A 22,610-nucleotide genomic window follows, 5' to 3' on the forward strand; every position below is an offset into this window, starting at 1 on the left:
ATGTTTTGAAACAAATATAAAGTCGAAAACTGTAACCTTTGTGTTATGTTCAATGTAATTTGTCAACTATATCTTCCTAATATAACTAAAATTTTATAATTTGTTTAATGTTAAAAATGTTATATTGATAGTTTTGAAGTATTCTTAAAATGTTACTAAACGAACATTTAGTTCAATTCCATATAACTTCAAAACTTGGCAAAGTCGACAAAATAATTTACATACTGGTTGTTTTTATCGTATATTATATTTCGATTTTAGGTTACGGAACATTCCTCTTGAAGACGGAGAAGAAGATTCATTTAGCATTGTGATGGCAGCACCTACAGCGGGCGGAGATCAAAACGCCACTGAAAATATTCTATCCCCAGCATTACAGGTTAGTATTTAATCCTATTTATCACAAAACAAATCTTTTATCTTTAGTCATTATTTTGATTACATTTAAAATAAATTTATTTTATATATATTTGATCTGACCTTAATTGATCGTGGTTTTCGTCCTGCGTTAAATTCTATCAAACATACTAACATGTTTTTCCGTCAATAAGCTGTACTGTTAGTGATGAACCATTCAAAAAATTGTCTGATTTACACTAAGTTTATTATTATCTTAGACCCAACGCGATGTTGCTGCAATTCTGCAACCATTATTCTACGGCGATGGTCTGGTTGTGAAATCTCTGGAGAGAGCGGTCTCCCTCGATCACATTATGGACTTCACAAGACACCGGGCACTTTCTTCACTGCACTCAATGCTTAATCGTGGAGTCAGGTAACTAAACTTTACTCTGATGTAGAATTCTGACAGCGCATAATTTTTTGACATATCAGAGATGGCAAACCTTTTTGGAAGGGCACATTTTTCAATTTCAATACGAGTATAAACAACTGAGTCTGTCTATACATACATTTTATTTGTTAGTGAATTTATGAGAGGCTCCACATTAAAAGTGGTTTAACGGCCAGTGATAATCACGTTCTTTTTCATCACAAACAGTAAAAAACGCAAAAGTAAATATACAAAAGGTTTACTAAACAGAACAGGTCCATAAACGAAGATATTTTTTACAATTCAGTAACAGTAATCAAACACACCTAACCTCGAATGGCCGAATCACGGAAATTATATTTTGCGCACGTATACGCATTACTCGTGTAAACGTATCGTACCAAAAACTGTAAACCCTTTGCCAACTTTTTGGCCATACATTCATTTTTATTAATATTAAATTAATTTACTGTCTGATTTTTAGGAACATCCTTGGCTATAACCGCCAGCACCCTGATTTCCCCGTGACACACGACCAACTAGAGGCATACGTACCCAAGTGGCTCGTGTATTCACTTTTGTGGTCATTTGCTGGAGACGCAAAACTGAAGGACCGCAATGAATTAGGAGACTTTATACGCTCCGCCAGCACCATGCAGTTGCCGAACTGCGGTGCTAATCAACATATAATTGACTTTGAGGTTAGTTATGTTGTATAGAAGATTTTTAATAGTGATGTTGTCAGGTTAGCAAATTACGTAATAACTTAAGAGACAGACGGTCCTTTATATAGAGACTGAATAAATACACTACCACTATGCGACCACTTGAAGTATTTCCGTACCAGTTTGACTTTAAGAAAAGAGCGTACTAACTTTTAAAAGGCCGGCGACGCACTCGCGCGCTTTGATTTTGTCCATAGGCGGCTGTATTACTTCTTGTAGTTCTATAAACGAATATAACCGACTTATTATTACATTGATCTCACAACCGTTTACAAGGTATGTTTTTCATGTCATTTACATTATATACAAAAGTGTCTTCCATAGATGACGCCCTGAGTTATAAGTGAACTGGGGTGTTGATTTATCATATGCAAGATGTGTGAAGTAAAATATTTGTTCCATAGGTGTCGATAACCGGTGAATGGGTTCCGTGGTCTGCCAAAGTGCCCCAAATTGAAGTGGAGACCCACAAAGTGGCAGCTCCCGATGTGGTTGTGCCGACACTTGACACCGTTCGACACGAGTCCTTATTGTACACTTGGCTGGCTGAACATAAGCCTTTAGGTATACATTTTAATTTAAATAAATTACACTTTATTATAATGTTCAAGTAATTTTTCTATTACATGTATTTATTTTCTTATATAGCAACGTCATATATGTAGTAATTGTATTGTTGTGCATGAAAACGAGGACGCACCATCAATTTCGCATTTTATATAACAACTGCCTAAATAATTGACATTTTTAAAAATCGACTTAAGATACTACTTTTGGAAAAAAATATCAAATGATAATTTGCGTGAAACATTATAATTAATATTAATATGATAACGTGTAATATGATTTGTATGATACAAATAATTTAAGAATGTATTAATTGATATGGCTCATAAGGTAAATGTGTTGCACGCCATTGTTTATGGCAGATTTGAGCGAACTTTATTTTTGTACCAGATTCTTGCAGTACATTATTATTATTATTAAAAAATGGTAAAATATAATAGATACATTATAAACAATTTAAATCCCTATGCAGTGCTTTGTGGACCACCCGGTTCTGGTAAGACAATGACGTTGTTCTCCGCTTTGCGAGCCTTGCCCGATATGGAAGTTGTGGGACTTAACTTCTCGTCGGCAACTACTCCCGAATTGCTGCTAAAGACGTTTGACCATTACTGTGAATATCGCAAAACACCTAATGGAGTCGTATTAGCACCCGTACAGGTATTATTTTTTGTATTTTTTTTATCTATCCCTTAATTTGTGGAACCAGCTGCCCACTAAGTATTTCCAAACCAATTCGATGTACCAGTTCTTAAAAAGGCCGGCAACACACTTGTGACTCCATCGGCGATTGTATCAAGTAACATCACATGCGCTTCCAGCCCGTTAGCCCCCTGTTATATATAACAGTTAAAACAAAGCTTAGAATGATTAGAAACTTTTCTAAACTAATAAATTTAAGATTCGCTTAAACTGATGATTTTATATTGATTTTCATTACCGTCATCTCTTTATAAAAAATATTATAGATCTAGTGTTTACGTGTGTGTAATATTCATGAGAAATTATGGGATTATTTAGTCATTTCAACCTTTTATTAATATCTTTCAGTTGGGAAAATGGCTAGTTCTGTTCTGCGACGAAATCAATTTGCCGGATATGGATCAATATGGCACTCAACGTGTAATATCCTTCTTGAGACAACTTCTAGAGCATAAAGGGTTCTTTAGAGCTAGCGGTAAGATTTTTTTTTATCAGTCAATATTTACTCCTGACATGAGTCACGTTCGTTGGCGGTTGTTGTCGATATATTCAGATATATGTTAAATGAAATACTTTGTTTGATTTTAGGTAGCTTTTATGGTTTAAAATATGATCGTTTAACTAACATAAAATAAGGAGTAGTGGCGTTGCTCACAAAAAAAACTAACTAGGTTTATCTAAGGGTTCATAAATCTAAGTGGCACTACAATAGACCTTTTTGGACATTATCGGAAATAGTTGTATTGCAATTTGTGAGTGTATAAAATACTAAAGGGCTCATTTTGTCTTCAATATGCGATGATTTTTTACATGTTGTTTATACTTCTAATATATTTGTCACTTAAACTCATGTATAAACATTTTATTGTTACAGACCATTCCTGGGTACATTTGGAACGTATACAATTCGTTGGCGCGTGCAACCCTCCAACCGATCCGGGCCGTAAGCCGCTCTCTCATCGTTTGCTGCGACACGTGCCCGTTATATACGTCGATTACCCTGGAGAGACATCGCTTGAACAGGTCGGCATCAACTTCCTCGATTTCACTATATTATTCGACTTTAATTCTATTGTATTGAACGAATAACAGTTGAATTATAAATATTTCACAAATTTATAGCTAGATATTTAGGAAGAAAAATTGTATTTTTTCGTCTTACCATCAAAGTATTTTCGCCATTGCCATGCTCCTAGAACTGTTATTAGTCTATGAAAGAATGAGAATAATTGAGTCGTAATCTCTTAAATCGTTAGAAGCCTTTTGGCCGAAACTCACCGATATCCAGATTGAGCATTCTGATAGCAAGGTCTGGTTATCTATAGTTGTTTTTCATAAAACTTTTATATGGATTATCCTTTAGATTTAATTTTAAAATAATTTATGATTAAATTTTTTTTTACTGATCGTATTTGATAAGTTTGCCGCAAGTGCAAGTTTTTGTAAATAAGTGATTGCCTGGAGAAGATCGCTCGAAAGCGATAAGGCCGCCAGTAGCCCTCCCTTTCATTTAATTATGATAATTGTATTAAGTTTTTTTCAACTAAGTGTCGATAAATAAAATAAAATGCATACTTTCATATCTATTTCCTTATAGATCTATGGCACGTTCACTCGAGCCATGCTTCGAATGCAACCAGCATTACGTGGGTACGCCGAACCTCTAACCCAAGCAATGGTTAAGCTGTATCTTGCCTCGCAAGAACGCTTCACTCAAGACATGCAACCGCACTATGTGTACTCTCCCAGAGAAATGACCAGATGGGTGCGAGGCATTTGTGAAGCCATTAGGTATAATTACAATTTTTCAATTTAATATTTCAAAGTGTCTTTACATATTAACATATCTTTCAAAAATAATTAAATACTATGTAAACGTCCTGACGATTAATACCTGCACATGATTTTCATTCATGATTCGAGGCAGAAAACGAAATAATATTCCACTTAAAAAGCCGGCAACGTACTCTCGGGGGTAACACTTGCATCGGGTGAGCCTCCTCCCCGTTTGCCCCTTGTTCTATTATCTATCTTATATAAAATATCAAACTACAGCCTTCTGTAAATCAGTTAAAAATCCCTATAATGCCATTACGTTCGTACATAATTTTTGTTATAGACCACTGGACAACTTATCAGTAGAAGGTTTGGTGCGCCTTTGGGCTCATGAAGCTCTGAGATTATTCCAAGATCGTCTCGTGGATGACGTAGAACGCCAGTGGACCGATGAAAACATTGATACAGTTGCCATGAGATTCTTCCCAGGTATGCTAAGAAAACTTCTAGACATCTGAGAAATCTTAGCAAAACTATCAAGTAATAAAACAAAAACATTTATTTGCAGGTATCAACAGAGAACAAGCACTGGAAAGACCGATTCTGTACAGCAACTGGTTGAGCAAAGATTACATACCAGTTCAACGCGATCAACTTCGCGAATATGTTAAGGCCAGGCTTAAGGTATTTATTATCCACTTTTAAATACGTTTTATTTACTAAATTTATTATTAGTGACCTATTTTTGTAAATATACTAAATAAAATATTTTTTTTAAATTAATTCGTTTATATATTTTTTTATCATTTCATCTTTCATACTATGCCAAAAATCGAGTACTTCATAGAATTTAAACGTGTTAAGAAATTACTATCGTGTGAATTCGCAAACAATACAATCGATTTTTCTCAAATTTTTAACGTTTTTTGCACTCGTCTGTGTAATCTTAATGTTAAATAATGAAACTTTATTCATGATAGAAATAGGTTGTGACAAAATTCATTTATCTCACTTACACCAGGCAGTCACTGTGTTGATGGTAACTTGATTAAGGATTAGTGTTTTAAATACAGTTTTTTTTTAAGAAAAAGTATCAAACGCAAGTCGTAAACGACATTAAGTATGCGTGAATGTTGTGTTTGTCTGTGTATTTGTAATATACCCATCTATTTAATATACCTAACATAATATATAACCTATAACCTTCCATTTTAGGTATTCTACGAAGAAGAACTGGACGTGCCCCTAGTACTATTCGATGAGGTGTTAGAACATGTGCTTCGGATCGATCGTATCTTCCGCCAGCCACAAGGGCACTTGCTGCTCATCGGAGTTTCTGGTGCTGGTAAAACCACACTCAGCAGATTCGTCGCTTGGATGAATGGTCTTAGCATCTTCCAGATCAAGGTTTGTTTTTTACTCGGATATATATATATTTTTTGTAAAGCTATACACCATTTCTTTGTATATTATATTGTCTTTAAGACGTTTATGCTGCTATACAACTAACATGCTCATGCATTCGCAGTGAAAATTGAAGGCATCTTTATCTGGTTTGATTACTTATAAATTTTAATAGAGACTTCTTTTTCAATTAGGTGCACAACAAATATACGGGTGCCGATTTTGATGAAGATCTCCGATCGGTGCTACGTCGCGCTGGATGTCGTGATGAGAAGGTTGCCTTCATACTTGACGAGTCCAACGTACTCGACAGTGGTTTCCTTGAGAGAATGAACACGTTGCTCGCTAACGGAGAGGTACGTTTTCTACTAAGCAATATTTTAAAAGATTAATATTGCGAGTCTTCATGCACGTTTAGATTATATCACTTTTTGTATAATATATTTAAAGTATAATTGTATTATTATTTATTTAAATTTTACACTTACATTTAGGTTCCTGGATTATTCGAAGGAGACGAATTCGCCGCTCTTATGACTCAATGTAAGGAAGGTGCACAAAGGGAGGGACTTATGTTGGATTCGAACGACGAACTTTACAAATGGTAACAATATTGAAAATCTTAATTTAATATTATTCCAGCGTAAATAATTTAAATTGGTTTGCATTCACAAATGAAAAATATGAAAAATGTTTCCTTTGCGTTTAGGTTCACAGGGCAAGTCATGCGTAATCTTCACGTAGTATTCACAATGAACCCGTCGTCAGAAGGATTAAAAGATCGTGCTGCGACCTCTCCCGCGCTCTTCAATCGTTGTGTACTCAACTGGTTTGGTGATTGGAGTGATTCTGCACTGTTCCAGGTATAATTTACGTTAAATATAAAATAATATTCAAATATGTACTTTACACATATAATTTTTTCGTTTGTAATAATTTGGTCCTTCGTGTCGGATTTTATAAAACAAATACATAACTATAAAATATTTCAGGTGGGTAAAGAATTTACGACCCGCATGGACCTGGATTCATCAGACTATATTCCACCAGAGCTGTTCCCAGCAGCGTGCAGTGTCGTAAGCCCCCGTCCGTCTCAAAGAGAAGCGGTCGTCAATGCGTGCGTATACGTGCACCAAACATTGCATCGAGCAAATGCTCGTCTTGCAAAACGTGCGAACCGCACCATGGCTATCACTCCCAGGTAAATATTAAACAACTTATAGCTATTACGTATAATTTTAAATGTATGTAATTTACTATAGTTAAATATTGTATACCTTTTACACTTATTTATGGTGTGTGTTTTTTTATATAGACACTACTTAGACTTTATCCAACAAATGGTAAAGCTGTACTCTGAGAAGCGTGCTGACCTCGAAGAACAACAGTTGCATTTGAACGTAGGTCTTGGTAAGATTGCTGAAACTGTTGAACAAGTCGAGGAAATGCAGAAGAGTCTTGCTGTCAAGTCACAGGTAAAAACCTATTAAAAATTACTATCTGTATTTTAATCCGTTTTTTATTTCGATTACAAGCATTGTTACCTAGAAAAGGGTAACTAATAGTAGTATTTGGAATTACTGGTTTTGATAATATAGGGGATTAAAAATATTGTTAGGCATACATAATTATATGTTTGATACTTGGGTCTGTAATTTTCTTTTTTTAACTTAAAAAACATAAACGTTAATAAGTTAATTACTGAAAAGAAAAAACTGATGGTTTGCTCTCGAATCGATGGTTATAAGTAAAGATTGTAGTTTATATGAATAACTATATTTTCAGGAACTCCACGCTAAAAACGAAGCCGCTAATGCTAAACTGAAACAGATGGTCAAAGATCAACAAGAAGCCGAAAAGAAAAAAGTTGAAAGTCAAGAAATTCAGGTTTCTATACACATTACATTTAAGCAGCCTTTTTTTCAATTAACCAACATTTATCATGACACTTGTACATTTTGAAAACAGGTCGCTTTAGAAAAACAAACAAAGGAAATAGAGGAGAAACGTAAAGATGTAATGGCGGATCTCGCTCAAGTGGAACCGGCTGTTATTGAAGCACAAAACGGTTTGATACATTTCTTATTTGGTTTAGAATTTCCTACAAAAAAAACATTGAGTGGTTTATTTTGCATTGTTCATTTTTTATCTATTCCGCGTATCATAATGGAATTGAATAATGTATTCTGTTTTTAATACTTGAGTGTGTATTTTACGAACATTCAACAATGTTCCTCTAGTAAAAAATCAGTATGGAATCTATTATAGTACTGATACGAATACTTACTGTTATACGTTGGACATAGGTGGACGCATTTTTTCATTCGGGTAACAATTAACTATATTTAGCATGCAAAGCAAATTATAGTGAAGAGATGCACACGAATATGCAAAATGAACATCATTAAATTTTTTTGTTTCTAAAATTACTATTAAATATTAACACTCTGAGTGCCATATGTTATGATACTCATATCTGCCTAAGAATGCGTAAGAAAAATTTTGATATCATCTGATTCGTCGAGTGATCGCGGCCCTCGGCACTCGAACGGTTAATTTTTAATAGTAATTTTAGAAACTGATTAATAAGAGAGATAGCTATAATAATAGCTTCTCACAAAACATATGGAACAAGCTTTAGTTTGTAATATGCAAATTATTTTTTTCGACTTAATGTATTTTTCTAGATTTTATTGCAAAATATAGTTTGGGTTATAGTAGCCAATTATTGATTATGGGAATGCCGAAATGTATTGTAGTTTTTTGAATTAAAAATTATTGTAATTCGCAGCCAAGATCTATTAACACATTTTAGATATTTGTGTTAAAATTAGTAGGATTGCATAGCGAGCTTTCAAATTGTAATGAAAATGTATGTAACATTAAACTAATTGCTTAAACATAGTACTAAGTATAACCGAAGGCGATTCTAAACAGCGGTGAGATCGATCAAGAAGCAGCAGTTGGTCGAAGTGCGGTCTATGGCCAATCCCCCCTCCGTTGTAAAAATGGCTTTGGAGTCGATCTGCGTGCTGCTAGGGGAGAAAGGGGACACTTGGAAAGGCATCCGATCCGTTGTCATGAAGGACAACTTCATATCGACTATTGTTAACTTCGAGACTGAGAATATCACGTTAGTTTCTCTCTTACACTGAGGTTACACGATGTCACTAGTTCCTGTTTATTTTGAACTATTTAGTTGCCTGTCGTGTTGCCTCCGTGATGATTAATAGAATATCATTAAAATAGAATGATCACACTGTAGATAGCAAGCGTTTATTTCTCTCAGTCTCATATTTATTGGCAAAAACAGAGTAATTAGTGCATTGAATGATGTATCTAGAGTTGTATGTTGACTATTATTGTATACATTATTGTAGTAAGTTTTAAGAATGAAGATTAATTTCGTTATTGTAAATACGCTCGCTTGCATATGTGACTGTTGTTATTAAAATTGCGAACACAATATATCGGCATCCGTACGCACTAATAACCCAAATGTGACTAACACCGCTGAGCCTCGTTTAGGAACGTGATTAACCACCGATTCGATATCCGTGTCATAGAATAACGCCAGCCGCATGTGACACGGTCAGCTAAACCAGCTTTTTGTTCTCTCTTTTTTGTACTCTGTCGCTCTCGCTTGGTGGTGTGCGGCGCGATACAGCCGTGAAATCTATAAAGAAGCAGCACCTCGTGGAAGTGAGGTCCATGGCCAATCCCCCGGCGCTCGTCAAGGTGGCTCTTGAATCTATCTGCCTGCTCCTGGGCGAGAACACGACAGACTGGAAGGCCATTCGTACGGTCATCATGCGGGAGAACTTCATCAACAGCATCGTAACCAACTTCTCGACCGAGGATATCACGTGAGCAATGCCTAGAACGCTTTTGAGACACCCACCCGTTCCTGAAGTTCCTACTTAATCCCGTACGATTTTAGTTGGTGTGCTTATCAAGTAGTCGTAACTGAAAATTTTCCCTACCAAAGTTTCCTACAGATTTGCAGATAAAATCCCTTTGAAAGACCTCAATGGAAGTACGACTTTGATAAAGATTGGCTCGCGCAAATATTGCAAAAATGCACGAAGTTTGCAATGTTTGTGTAAGTATGCATGTATGCTTTTTTGGTTTGGATTATTTTCGCTGCGGGCTTGCTTTGCATGATGTGGTGGTATTATTATTAGTGCTTGAATAATTTTAAACAATTTATGAATAGAACAATCCCTGTGCACTATTGAATGTGGCATGATTTGGGAAATAATTGTCATGCAACAAGTGCATTATGCTGAATGGTTGAAGGAACTCTTAATATTGAAACATGAAGTATAATTGTACAATTGGTTATGGTGATACTTTAACCTAATATATATATTTCATTCTTATTTATGACGTTCACAAGTTTACATTAGAATGCATGAATGTATTTGCCAATAAATAATGTTCGTTAATTTTTTGGTTCAAAGGATATTATATCACTATTGGCAGTGATTTTTTGCTTCCCCTTTAGTTCATGTAAGTTTTATGTTTGCTATCTATCAATGTTTTATTTAATAGCCATCGTTTTTATTTGCTGCGTTAAAGTGACGTCCAATCCATATTTTTTTGGTTAAAGGTTGCATGAATTGGTTTATTTCAATTCTGGTTTTGGTTGATTTAAAGCACTAAATTCATTCGAGTTGCTTTTTATAAGAACTGTAATAACACACTTTTTGTATATCGTCAGTGACGAAGTTCGCGAAAAAATGAAGACGCGATACCTATCTAATCCGGACTACAACTTCGAAAAAGTAAACAGGGCCAGTATGGCTTGTGGTCCTATGGTGAAATGGGCTATAGCTCAGGTAAATATTAAAACATCACATTTGCCGTATCAAACATTCTGAACTCTATACATTGAAGGTTTTTTGTAGATTGAATATGCTGATATGTTAAAACGTGTAGAGCCATTGCGTAATGAACTCCAAGCTCTAGAAGACCAGGCTCAGACAAATGTCACAGCAGGAGATGAAGTCCGTGATTTGATTGCTCAACTAGAGAAATCTATTGCGTCATACAAGGAGGAATACGCACAACTCATCAGTCAGGCACAAGCCATTAAAACTGATCTTGAAAACGTTCAGGCCAAGGTGGATAGGTCAATTGCTCTTCTGAAGAGTTTGGTAATAGAACGGGAACGATGGGAATCCAGTTCAGAAACATTCCGCTCACAAATGAGCACAATTGTAGGTGACGTTCTATTATCAGCCGCGTTCATTACGTATGGTGGATACTTCGATCAACATGTATGTATATTAAACAACGTTTCTGGTTTAAATGATCAAGACGCTAGAACTAATGAAATGGGTGTTCTTTCAGTATCGTCAAAACTTGTTCTCAACTTGGACCTCTCATTTGGCTGCTGCTAATATTAAATATCGGCCAGAAATCGCCCGTACAGAATATCTAAGTAATCCTGATGAAAGGCTTCGTTGGCAGGCGAATGCTTTGCCTACAGACGAATTGTGTGTTGAGAATGCTATCATGTTGAAGGTAAAGATACAGTTGAACAATTGTTTATAGATATGTCGTTATTGTTACTGAAAATAATTACTTTTTTCAGCGCTTCAACCGCTACCCGCTCATCATAGATCCATCAGGCCAAGCGACGGAGTTCATAATGAGAGAATTTAACAATCGAAAGATCACAAAGACATCTTTCTTGGACGACTCCTTCAGAAAGAATTTGGAATCTGCACTTCGGTTCGGTAATCCGCTGCTAGTACAGGTAAATACATTTTTTATATTTATGATAGTAATAGTTAACGTGCATACATTTAATAATATTTTTTGCTTTCAGGATGTGGAGAATTATGATCCAATCTTGAATCCAGTGTTAAATCGCGAATTGCGTCGTACAGGCGGTCGTGTTTTGATTACACTTGGAGACCAAGATATTGATTTGAGTCCATCATTCGTTATATTCTTGAGTACTCGGTAAGTGTTAACATACTTAATTTATATATGGAAATTTCCTAAATTTTCAAAATCACGTAAAAAAATCATGGCATAGATTAAATTGGGCGAACTGTTATGAACAGAGATTTTTACGTCGGTTTTTTCTATCGGCCTACACCCTCTGTCTTCTTTGCCGATGAGTAGGTATGCCTACAGGTTTAAATTGAATGACAAGTGATACCTGTCTATTTTATGTTGCATAATAAACGTATTTTATTTTTCATTGTAACAAATTATGTAACAATAGCTTAATTCTGAAATGTATTAAATTTTAGGGACCCAACAGTTGAGTTCCCACCAGATATGTGTTCTCGTGTTACATTCGTCAACTTCACAGTAACGCGATCGTCCCTTCAATCACAATGTCTGCATAGAGTTTTGAAAGCTGAAAGACCGGATATTGATACCAAGCGATCTGATTTGCTTAAATTACAAGGTATAATAATACATTCAAACTTTAATAATTTGCGTTTAACGAGAGTTTTTAATATATTTTTTGATAGTTTTTTTGTCAAAAACGTATACAATTTTCATTAAAGCAGTGGTTTATCTTCTGGAGCCCGCTTGGAATAAATAATAATTTTTAAATAGAGATATCCAATGATTACTTCGTTCCTTTTTAAGTGACACAGTCTTAAAGATTGTTATGTTTGAGATTTTTGATTGCAATTCATTGTGCAGGTGAATTCCATCTACGTCTACGACAGTTGGAGAAATCGTTGCTTCAAGCGCTCAATGACGCTAAGGGCAAGATCTTAGACGATGACTCGGTTATTGCGACACTTGAGACTCTTAAGAAGGAGGCTGACGACATCGGTCAAAAGGTACTTTTGTGATACGTTAGAATATAATTTAGTTATGCCTATAAATTATATTTAAAATAATAGAATTCTGGATAATTTTTTACAATTCATATTTCAGGTTGAGGAAACTGATAAGGTTATTGGTGAAATTGAAACTGTTAGTCAACAATATCTACCGCTATCACAAGTATGTATTGCTATTTCATAAACCTACCAATTTTAGAGGCTAGAAATGCAGTAATAAGAAAAATAACATGATAAATATTTCGCGTTAAAATAATAACATACATTTACAAAATCGACAACGTCTTAACAAAACAATTATAATGACTAGTGAAAAACCTTGTATATTACAAGGTTATTAGATGAAAAAATAGGCCTATCAGAACATATAGACGACAGAACAGGCAAAACATTATAAGTAGAATTTCTCAAGTGGACGTAGTCATTTAAAAACATAAATATAAATGTTAGAAGCTTATGTCAGATGTGTGCTAGATTATGTCCACAGATCTCCATACTAAATAAAATAGAAACGTAAAAACACAAAAAAAGTTTGTGAAATTCCTTAATTTTACCGGTACCAATGTATCAATAGTTATAGATAGTTGCAAATAACTTAACTAAACTTAGAAAGATTGAAATGTCAAATATTAAATTTATTATTTTTGCACGCTATTCCAAATGGGCGTATAGACATCCCCTATTTGCTGTCATTAATTTCTTTGAATGTCCTTCATACGAACGCGAATTATTTGTGTAAATCACCAACTATTCGCGTTTTAACAATGCCATATATCATATTAATCCTTATTTTTCTACACAGGCCTGCAGTAGCATCTACTTTACAATGGAGTCGCTACACCAAGTTCATTTCCTCTATCAGTATTCTCTGAAAATGTTCTTAGACATATTCAGTTCAGTTCTGATATCCCCCGGTCTAAATAGTTTGTCAGATTATACTGCTCGTTTGAAGATCATCACGGATGAACTATTTACTGTAAGTGCTTTTAAAAACTACTGATTTTATTAATTTATAGAAATTCGTGAATAAATTTATTAAAGTAGAAACCACCAATTGATTGGACTAAAGTAATATTTAGTATAGTCTGTGGTTTGGTGGGTACCTTATATGACATATACTTCAAAGGCAATTTGTTCGATACCCAACGAAACAATTATTGTGTCGGGCTGAAGTACACACAGAAGGCTGATCAGTTTATTTTATAGAAAACAAGAATTAACAGAAAATTTTAGCTTACAATTATGTTTAAAGAAAAATACTTTTTTAACGGATTGAAGTTATGTATTATTGTTAAACTTCTAATTATTTAAACATAATTTAAAACTTATCCGACGTTTCGCGTGCGTGGTCACGGTGACTGAAGACAAAAGGTTTTGAATGTCAAATAAAAGTATCACAGCTGCATTATCTGTATTTATTTCCCCAGAGTTGGTATCGACTAAAAGATGTAGAATTTCTGCAGAAATTGCTCACTTATGTTACAATTATGTGTACACATTATAAGACGCTTTTGTGAATTCTAAATAATGTATTTTAGACTGTTTACGAACGCGTTGCTCGCGGTATGCTTCACACTGACCGACTCACGTTCGCCTTACTGCTGTGTCGCATACAACTGAAGGGCGCAGGTGCCTCTGACACTTTGGAGAAACAGTTTGCTGTATTCCTGCGAGGAAGGGAGGGATTCGTATCATCAGCGGTACAACCTCCATTGGATGCGCTCACAGCACAACAACATGAAGCCGCTGCTAGACTCGGCTCGAGGTAAAATTAGTTCATTAACGATCATATATACATTGTTTTAATATTTCCAGTTCATGAACTCAGATATATTATTAAAAAATATATAGTTATATAATAATTCATAAATGTTTAGCACACTAACTACATTGTTGATTTTATTATAATAGAAAAATTTGTGTTATTCATACATAAATTATATTATACAGTGTATAATTTTTGTAAATATATGTGAAAAAAGTTGGTAAATTTCTTCTAATTTTATAATTGAATTAAATTAATATCTTATTTATTGTTATTGCACATCTATGTTGTTACTCTAATACGTATACATATTTGCTTGCTGTATACAAAAAAAGAAATGCACCCAATTTCGCTTAACTGTCTGTCAACACTGATTTGTAGTTGGCCCATCTATCTATTATGTATGTAGGTCCTGTTGTGTATTCACCTATGCTACAGCAAATTTAAATGTTTATAAATAAATATCCATATTTCCAACTAAAGCTTTTACCACAATAACAAAATAAAGCCGCTTCAATGACTATTACTTATATTTATAATTTTCTCTGCTTATTCTAATATTATATTACTATTTTCAAATAGATTGGTAGCTTTCCGAAATCTGCTCGAAAAGGCTCGTTCACTGCCGGAGATAGGCGCCTGGTTATCACAAGCGGCACCTGAACAGTGTGTACCGACCCTTTGGGACTCTGAGACCACAGCTCCCGAACAACCGCATACACTAGCCATGTCCCGATTACTGCTTATACAGGTAACTTATCTCTTTTTATAAATAAAGTAATAAAAAATAGTATCTAATAATCACAAATGTTTTGTAAAATAGGAAAACATATAACTCATATTGTTTTAGGTATTAATATATTTATGAAAAATTTTCGCTTGGTGCCGATTTAAAAAAATAATCTCTGGGTTTATTTTTATATATATGTCAGAAGCATATCAGAAGTTGTATACGTGTTAACATGACATTACAAAGTTTAGATGAACTCCCCGTGGGTGTCTTGAACAAAGTATGGCAACACACCCACTAAAATAAGTGTCCATGGGCTGCAATGACTTTGGGCGTCCTGTAAGCTGGTTTGCACTTAAGAAAACTATCATCGTGAATATATTTATTTTATTAACATGTTTTTAGTCAAGTCTATGTGAACTTTCATTTAGTTCACACACCAGAAACCATTAGGAATGAAAGTTATTTACTCCCCTATTTTGCAATAGGCATTTAGACCAGACCGTGTGATCGCGGCAGCTACTCAACTAGTGGCCTCGGTGCTGGGACAATCGTTCATGTCTCGCGCCGAAACTGAAATGGAACTGACTACTCTGACTGACACCGAACTTAACGCGACCACACCAGCCTTGCTCTGTTCCGTTCCTGGATATGACGCTAGCGGTAATTTTTAATACTATTTTGACTATACGGCATAAGTGAAATTTTATGTTCTGATTATCCTATCTGTTGCGTTTTTATTAATTATTATTATTTGCTTTTTCTTAGGGGCCTTCTGTGCCTGACACACAGTCCACTTTTTGTGTCTAAAGCATGCCGGTTTTCTCACGGTGATTTTTGTGTGTTAGAGCGAGTGTTTGAATGCACACATATGAATGACCTTTGTAAACAAATGGACTGCTTCTAAGTTTAAAAATTTAATATAAAAAAATAACAAGTATTCAATCGATAAAACTTCACAAATCTCACAAATAATCTAGTATTCCACAGTTTTTAAATAAATTTACAAACATATTTTATTCGTACAGGTCGTGTTGATGATATGGCGACCGAACTTAACAAGCCTCTTTCGAGTATTGCCATTGGTTCAGCGGAAGGTTTCAATCAGGCCGAGCGCGCTATTAACACTGCGTGCAAGACTGGCAGGTATGTAACGTTTTTTTAAATGATTTTATATAATCATTACTATAGTCTCCATAAATGTCGGTATGTAAATAATGTAATCAACTCCATTCAAATCCATTGAATTTCTATGAACTCAATTTTTTATACTATGAAAGGAATATATCCATGTCTGATAAAATCTATAACTATAACTTATTATTATGTTTTTTATATAAATGTAATCATAAAACCTACTATTTAATTTCATATCGATTATTAGCTTTCATATACTATTCTACCTACTTCTACAAATTTTTGAAAGAAATTAACTTTAAAATACTGAAGCGAACAAATCGGAAAGAGACATTCTTTGTTATGTCAAAGCAAATACTTTGCGGAATTAAAAAACAAACATTAGAAATGAAAATCCTGTAAAATTACTATATTATATTAAAGTTTTACTCTTATACTATTAAATTATCTTTTAAATTTGCGTAAATAATAACATTACTAAAAACGATTTCTACCAACAACCAACCATCACTGGAACCTGGACTGAAGGTGTCGATTCAGATTAATAACACCTATGTACGATTTCAGATGGGTCATGCTCAAGAACGTACACTTGGCACCTGTATGGTTGGTGCAACTCGAGAAGAAGTTGCATTCCCTTCAGCCGCATCCCAGCTTCCGTCTCTTCCTCACAACTGAGATCAGCCCTAAATTGCCAGTTAATCTGCTAAGGGCTTCCCGTGTTTTGGTGTTCGAACCGCCACCTGGCATACGGGCCAATTTACTCAGGACATTCGCGACGGTATTATTTTTGATATTACCCAAATAATAATTTTGGTTTACGGAAATGTTTTTTTTTTTTAAACAAAAAATTTTTATTTAAAATTCTTTTGTAGGTGCCAGCCGCACGTATGATGAAGCCACCTTCAGAGCGAGCCAGACTATACTTCTTGCTGGCTTGGTTCCATGGTGAGTTTACTTAATATAATAATGTAAACTTGAATAAATAAATAAATACATAATATAAATGGAAAGACACTCTACATCGGGATATAATCACGGCGCGTTACCCCCGACGATTTAGGTTATTGTCGCGCTTATATAACAAAATAGTATGTACATTTTGTGCCTTGGAAATCCCCCAATTCACTAATAACTAAATAAAGATAAAGCAGAATAAATTATAAAGTCCTATAAAAAAACTAATCACATGTATGTAATATCTTTCTCAGGTATTGTTCAAGAACGTCTTCGCTACGTGCCTTTGGGATGGGCGAAGTACTATGAATTCAATGAGTCGGATCTCCGAGTGGCTTGCGACACTCTGGACACCTGGATTGATTCTACGGCTATGGTACTATTTATTTAAGAATTAAGAAAAAATAATTAATGCAACGTTCGTTAAAATAAGTTTTGTCAGTGCAAATAATTAAACTTAAATAAAAATCATTAAATTCGTTAAAGTGTTCGCCACTTCACGAACACATACGTTAAATTCTATAATTTCAATAACATCATGACACCTTAATATTATTGTTACAAGAGAATAATATTTAAAAAATCCATATTTTATATGCGTACATTCTGCTTGTTTAAAATCAATCGGAAGATATTTATAAATGAAAATATTTTTTTTTCAGGGTCGCACCAACCTACCACCAGAGAAAGTCCCATGGGAGGCTATCGTTCGTCTCCTCTCGCAATGCATCTACGGAGGAAAGATTGACAACGCTTTCGACCAACGGCTGTTGCATTCGTTCTTGACTAAGCTCTTCACGCCAAAGTCATTTGAGGCGGACTTCGCACTTGTTGCTAATGTGGACGGAGTGAGTATTTTCAAATTGTTTATTTCTAGTGTTAATAAATTTAATTAACCTGTTTTATAAGTAAATTCCTTTAAAGAGCTTTGTTATCTATTGCCAAGACAAGGTCTTTTTAAAAAGACCTGCTTTGTGGTATCATGATAATTTTGTGTTCTGCCATCCCTAACGTATCTAAGACGTACGTTAACAGTGTACGTAAGTAAATAAAATGAAAAATAATAACAGAAGAGTATCAAGAGTTGACGTAAGTACGTTATGCTAATTCTCTGGGTTATGCACGTCGGTAAATTCCTTAGAATTTTAATTATCGCTTACAAACAAAGAATTATTGATGACGCAGATGTGTCTGTTCCATTGGATGGTTGTGGAACTTCGGACTACATCATGTCTTTTGCGTTTCATACACAAACGTTATGTTAATAAGGTTTTAATAGTTAATGATCGTGGCTTACAATTTTCTTATTACTTAATGTAGATTATTTAATCTAATTTAGGCGAGTGGCAACCAACGTCACATAACAATGCCGGATGGCAACAGACGGGATCAATTCTTTAAGTGGATAGAGGAGCTCTCTGATCGCCAATCACCGTCCTGGCTTGGACTACCCAACAACGCTGAGAAGGTATGTTATTGTGTAAAAATTGATATAGCAACCGTCACTTATGAGAAAATATGTTCCTTTTTGCTTCTGATGACGAGAGACGAGATGAGACGACTCATTCATTTTTTAATTTGTGTTCGTACTATATCTAATAAAAATAAAATTTCATAAAAGGTCCTACTGACAACTCAAGGAAGCGAACTTGTATCTAAACTTCTCAAGATGCAGCAACTTGAAGATGAAGAGGAGCTCGCTTATAACGCAGCTAATCAAGACGACCCAATCAGTAAGTTCTTTTTTAAATTATTCACGACTTGCAAACCAAGGCCTAACCTCGTTATCTATAAAGAAATGTATGAACACCTTTAAACTGAACTTCTATCTCTTGTGATATTTCAATTTTTTACCGACATAATTGCATTAATATTGGCATTCTCCCCAACATCTTTTAAAACTCTTCTAAATAAACATTCTTAACTTCTTTTGAATTTCTTATTCTTTTGTAGTACATCACAATTCATGAATTCGCGATATTAGCTTTTTAATATTGTTAAATGTATTATTTTATTTATTTATTTATGATCATGAGACAGATACAGAAGTCTGAAGCCCAAACTTAAAAAGCTTGTAGCGCCACTAAATCGTGAATTAATTTGATTTTTGTTTAATAAATAGGGGGCTGCGTAGTAAATAAAATTAATATTAAATAATTTAATCTCCATATAATTCATTTGATCATAAGAGAGATTGTGTGGTGCAATTTAAAATTATAACTTGATTTCTGAATAAGGGGTAGGTTTTGCATTCACGTGATAGTAAATTAATAATTGAAGAAACACGTTTTTTTTACAGATTTAATTGTAGTTGAAGGCGATGGTCGTCCAGCTTGGATGAAGTCTCTGCATCAAACTGCTACCAACTGGCTTCAAGTGCTGCCCAAAGAACTACCCGTAAGTATAATTTTGAAATGATATTTTGTGTTACTATTAATTTATATGTCCAACGATGCCAAAACAAAGTGCTCAAGGGAACAGTCAATGCTCTCTGGTACATTCGCAATAACGACTTCCATCGGGATCTTAATGTAGGTGGCGCCACCAGAATTATATAAAAAAAATTGTTAAAGCCCACGAACAAAGGCTCCATCAATACGTGAATGTCGATCCACTTCTTGCCGGGCTTAGTGAGAAGATGGAAAAGAATAAAACAATTCCAATTAGTTAGTGGATAAATACACAGGAACTGACTGTTTTCTCCTTCATAGAGGCTGTAAGAAGTGTAATTGGACACTTTTTTACGTTAATTATCATTTTTAGTAAATTAGGTTAGTTTTAAATTATAAGTTTAAAGATCGTCGAGCACCTAGATCCTAATGTTCTATGATGTCTCAGTGAAGAGACAATGTATTTAAAAAAATGTAAGCTTATAAATTTATTTTCCCTTTTCCTGTTCTGTTCACAATTTTCAAAATTTATTGATTATAATCAAATTATTGTGTAATTATTTATCGAGTATTTGATGGTTTTGTTAATATATTTTTAGACACTGCGTCGTACTGTTGAGAACATAAAGGACCCATTGTATCGATTCTTCGAGCGGGAAGTAGCCGCCGGAGCCGATCTGTTACAGCAAGTGTTGCACGATTTGAGAAACGTCATTGCTATTTGCCAGGTAAGATTTGTTTGTTAATATCAAACTCTTAGGGGCTGTTTCACAATGTCCGGATAAGTTCCGAATAAGCTATTTATTACTTATTGGTAGGATAAACGTTGTTGCGTTTCACGACTGTCAGATAGCGCTATTCGACATGAAACCCGAAGTTTCTTATTCGGAACTTTTATCTTCCGAGTAATTTATGTGTTGCATAGCTATTTGGTACTTTATCCATACATTGTGAAACAGACACTTAATTTTTTTTGTATTATTTATCACTTAATTGAAAATCTAGCCAGCATTACAAACTTTCCTTAAAGGTTCAGGACTCAGATTTCTGAGACTAAATAGTCTACATTTATTCAAATACGAAAAATATAACACTGCATTCATAGTATTTTTTTTAATGAAATTAGGTAAAGTAGACTTGTGCATGCTTCTTGATATTTTTTTTCTAATAGGCTAGTAGATGAGCAGCATTGGTACATAACCTACGGCCTGAAGGATGATTATGATTTTTTTATTCTGTATTCTAGTAAGAATTTGATTGCAAATAAATTTAGGAAGGCTACGCCTACGCCTAACTATAAACTTTTAGAAAAACTAGAAATGACTTTGTTGACAGGGTGAAATGAAACAAACAAACGAAACCCGTGCTATGGTGGGATCTCTGGTACGTGGTATGTTGCCATTTGGATGGAGACGATACGCTGTGGCCAGGGGCTGCACCGTACAACAATGGGTCGATGACTTTGCTCGTAGGGTTTTGCAACTCGCCACCGTCTCGGAGACTGTTTGTGAACGTGGGGCTAAACGTCTCCAGGTATTATATTTAACTATTCAGTATATATAAAATAAAAAAATATATAAATTTCCTAAAATTTTGGTATAAAGCCGCATTGCCAATATTTGGATTATATACCAGCCTGTAAATTACATTATATCATAGGCTACACGAAATTGTCGAAAATAAAAAAATCTACAATACATCATTGAACCGGAATTAATTGAAAACCTGTTTTTAGTTTAAATACTTTATTTTATGTTGGTTAACAGCCACGCGTCCTCGTCTTTGACCCGCCAAGGACTGCGGACCAATTAACATATTTTCCAATAAGATCATCAATAACATTAATTTTAACATTTGCAGAGCATCCCAGTGTGGCTTGGCGGTCTTCTTAATCCCGAAGCTTATATTACAGCTACTCGTCAGTGTGTGGCACAGGCCAACTCGTGGTCCCTGGAAGAACTTACCTTACAGGTATACTTTTGATTTATTTCATATACAAGTAAAATTTCAAAAACTTTATCCTCATGACCAAAAATCTGTTTATTTCTATAATTTAATGCCTTAAAATACCCACTAAGTGTTAAACAGAGTTTATCATTGTAGCCAGTTGATCTCTGTGCGGGTTTCTTACTATAGAAAGGGTTACACTCTAGGCTTTCAAATCTTTTATGTGCAAATCCCCACCTTTAACTTTTTAAAAAATTAAAATGCCCACTCATACATAAAAAAGTTTTCGGGTAGAACAATTAAAAAACAAACAATAGATTCTTTTTGTCTTTGCCCCTCTGTGGGGCGTGGTTGGAAACACTGCACTGACGCTATAATATACTTTTAATGGTATATTTGTTAGTAATGAATAATCAAATCTCCAGGTGACAATTCCCGATCCTGGCACAGAGAGTGAGAATGCTCAAACCGAGTGGTCCTTCAGCGTGACAGGACTGAAGATACAAGGGGCCAAAGTCAAAGGAAACAGGCTGCTTCTCTCAAACACAATCATGGTCGATCTGCCGCTCACGGTTCTAACCTGGATTCGGTAAGTTTAAGTCAAACGAACTTACTTGTATAGTCACTAACTTTCTGTTCCGATAGTGCGTTTAAAAAGATTTACCTTTAATTATATGGCGCCTCTAAGTTAAAATTATATTCTCAAAGCAAAATTTGATATTTTTAAAATATAGTGTAATTAATAAAATCAGGAAGGTTTCGATATACTTTAGATTTATAAAAATGCCTGTACTGTTCCTCGGTCATTAGGAACTAGGAGGATTTTATTTTTACTCTATATTAACAACTCGCGTACAACATATATAAGTGAAATAAAGATATTTTAATTGCTATGAAACCAATAAATGCAATATTGA

At 34.6% G+C, this 22,610-nt stretch overlaps 1 protein-coding gene across 5 annotated transcripts in view; it reads left to right on the forward strand.

The window, feature by feature from the left end:
- Positions 1-22,610, forward strand: part of LOC111002275 (dynein heavy chain, cytoplasmic) — a 48,382-nt gene that overhangs the window by 25,294 nt on the left and 478 nt on the right. For 4 of the 5 annotated variants that reach the window (XM_045628436.1, XM_045628439.1, XM_045628438.1 and 1 more), the window contains 43 exons: positions 262-379; positions 618-775; positions 1,257-1,473; positions 1,902-2,061; positions 2,537-2,724; positions 3,115-3,241; positions 3,641-3,789; positions 4,364-4,557; positions 4,886-5,031; positions 5,111-5,226; positions 5,758-5,949; positions 6,141-6,302; positions 6,441-6,550; positions 6,656-6,809; positions 6,939-7,147; positions 7,262-7,421; positions 7,732-7,833; positions 7,915-8,014; positions 9,614-9,812; positions 10,670-10,787; positions 10,857-11,228; positions 11,302-11,475; positions 11,546-11,710; positions 11,783-11,919; positions 12,216-12,376; positions 12,622-12,764; positions 12,862-12,930; positions 13,570-13,743; positions 14,306-14,532; positions 15,115-15,283; positions 15,751-15,925; positions 16,291-16,408; positions 16,967-17,180; positions 17,275-17,347; positions 17,611-17,732; positions 18,019-18,204; positions 18,696-18,824; positions 18,978-19,089; positions 19,656-19,753; positions 20,346-20,474; positions 21,082-21,279; positions 21,607-21,717; positions 22,119-22,282. In XM_045628436.1, the coding sequence (XP_045484392.1) occupies positions 262-379; positions 618-775; positions 1,257-1,473; positions 1,902-2,061; positions 2,537-2,724; positions 3,115-3,241; positions 3,641-3,789; positions 4,364-4,557; positions 4,886-5,031; positions 5,111-5,226; positions 5,758-5,949; positions 6,141-6,302; positions 6,441-6,550; positions 6,656-6,809; positions 6,939-7,147; positions 7,262-7,421; positions 7,732-7,833; positions 7,915-8,014; positions 9,614-9,812; positions 10,670-10,787; positions 10,857-11,228; positions 11,302-11,475; positions 11,546-11,710; positions 11,783-11,919; positions 12,216-12,376; positions 12,622-12,764; positions 12,862-12,930; positions 13,570-13,743; positions 14,306-14,532; positions 15,115-15,283; positions 15,751-15,925; positions 16,291-16,408; positions 16,967-17,180; positions 17,275-17,347; positions 17,611-17,732; positions 18,019-18,204; positions 18,696-18,824; positions 18,978-19,089; positions 19,656-19,753; positions 20,346-20,474; positions 21,082-21,279; positions 21,607-21,717; positions 22,119-22,282 (6,699 nt within the window). Of the gene's footprint in view, positions 1-261; positions 380-617; positions 776-1,256; positions 1,474-1,901; positions 2,062-2,536; positions 2,725-3,114; positions 3,242-3,640; positions 3,790-4,363; positions 4,558-4,885; positions 5,032-5,110; positions 5,227-5,757; positions 5,950-6,140; positions 6,303-6,440; positions 6,551-6,655; positions 6,810-6,938; positions 7,148-7,261; positions 7,422-7,731; positions 7,834-7,914; positions 8,015-8,883; positions 9,080-9,613; positions 9,813-10,669; positions 10,788-10,856; positions 11,229-11,301; positions 11,476-11,545; positions 11,711-11,782; positions 11,920-12,215; positions 12,377-12,621; positions 12,765-12,861; positions 12,931-13,569; positions 13,744-14,305; positions 14,533-15,114; positions 15,284-15,750; positions 15,926-16,290; positions 16,409-16,966; positions 17,181-17,274; positions 17,348-17,610; positions 17,733-18,018; positions 18,205-18,695; positions 18,825-18,977; positions 19,090-19,655; positions 19,754-20,345; positions 20,475-21,081; positions 21,280-21,606; positions 21,718-22,118; positions 22,283-22,610 lie in introns of all 5 variants that reach the window. The other variant, XM_045628437.1, reaches the window with a different exon arrangement.

Source organism: Pieris rapae, chromosome 5 (assembly GCF_905147795.1).
Source record: "Pieris rapae chromosome 5, ilPieRapa1.1, whole genome shotgun sequence".
NCBI classification, from domain to species: Eukaryota; Metazoa; Arthropoda; class Insecta; order Lepidoptera; family Pieridae; genus Pieris; species Pieris rapae.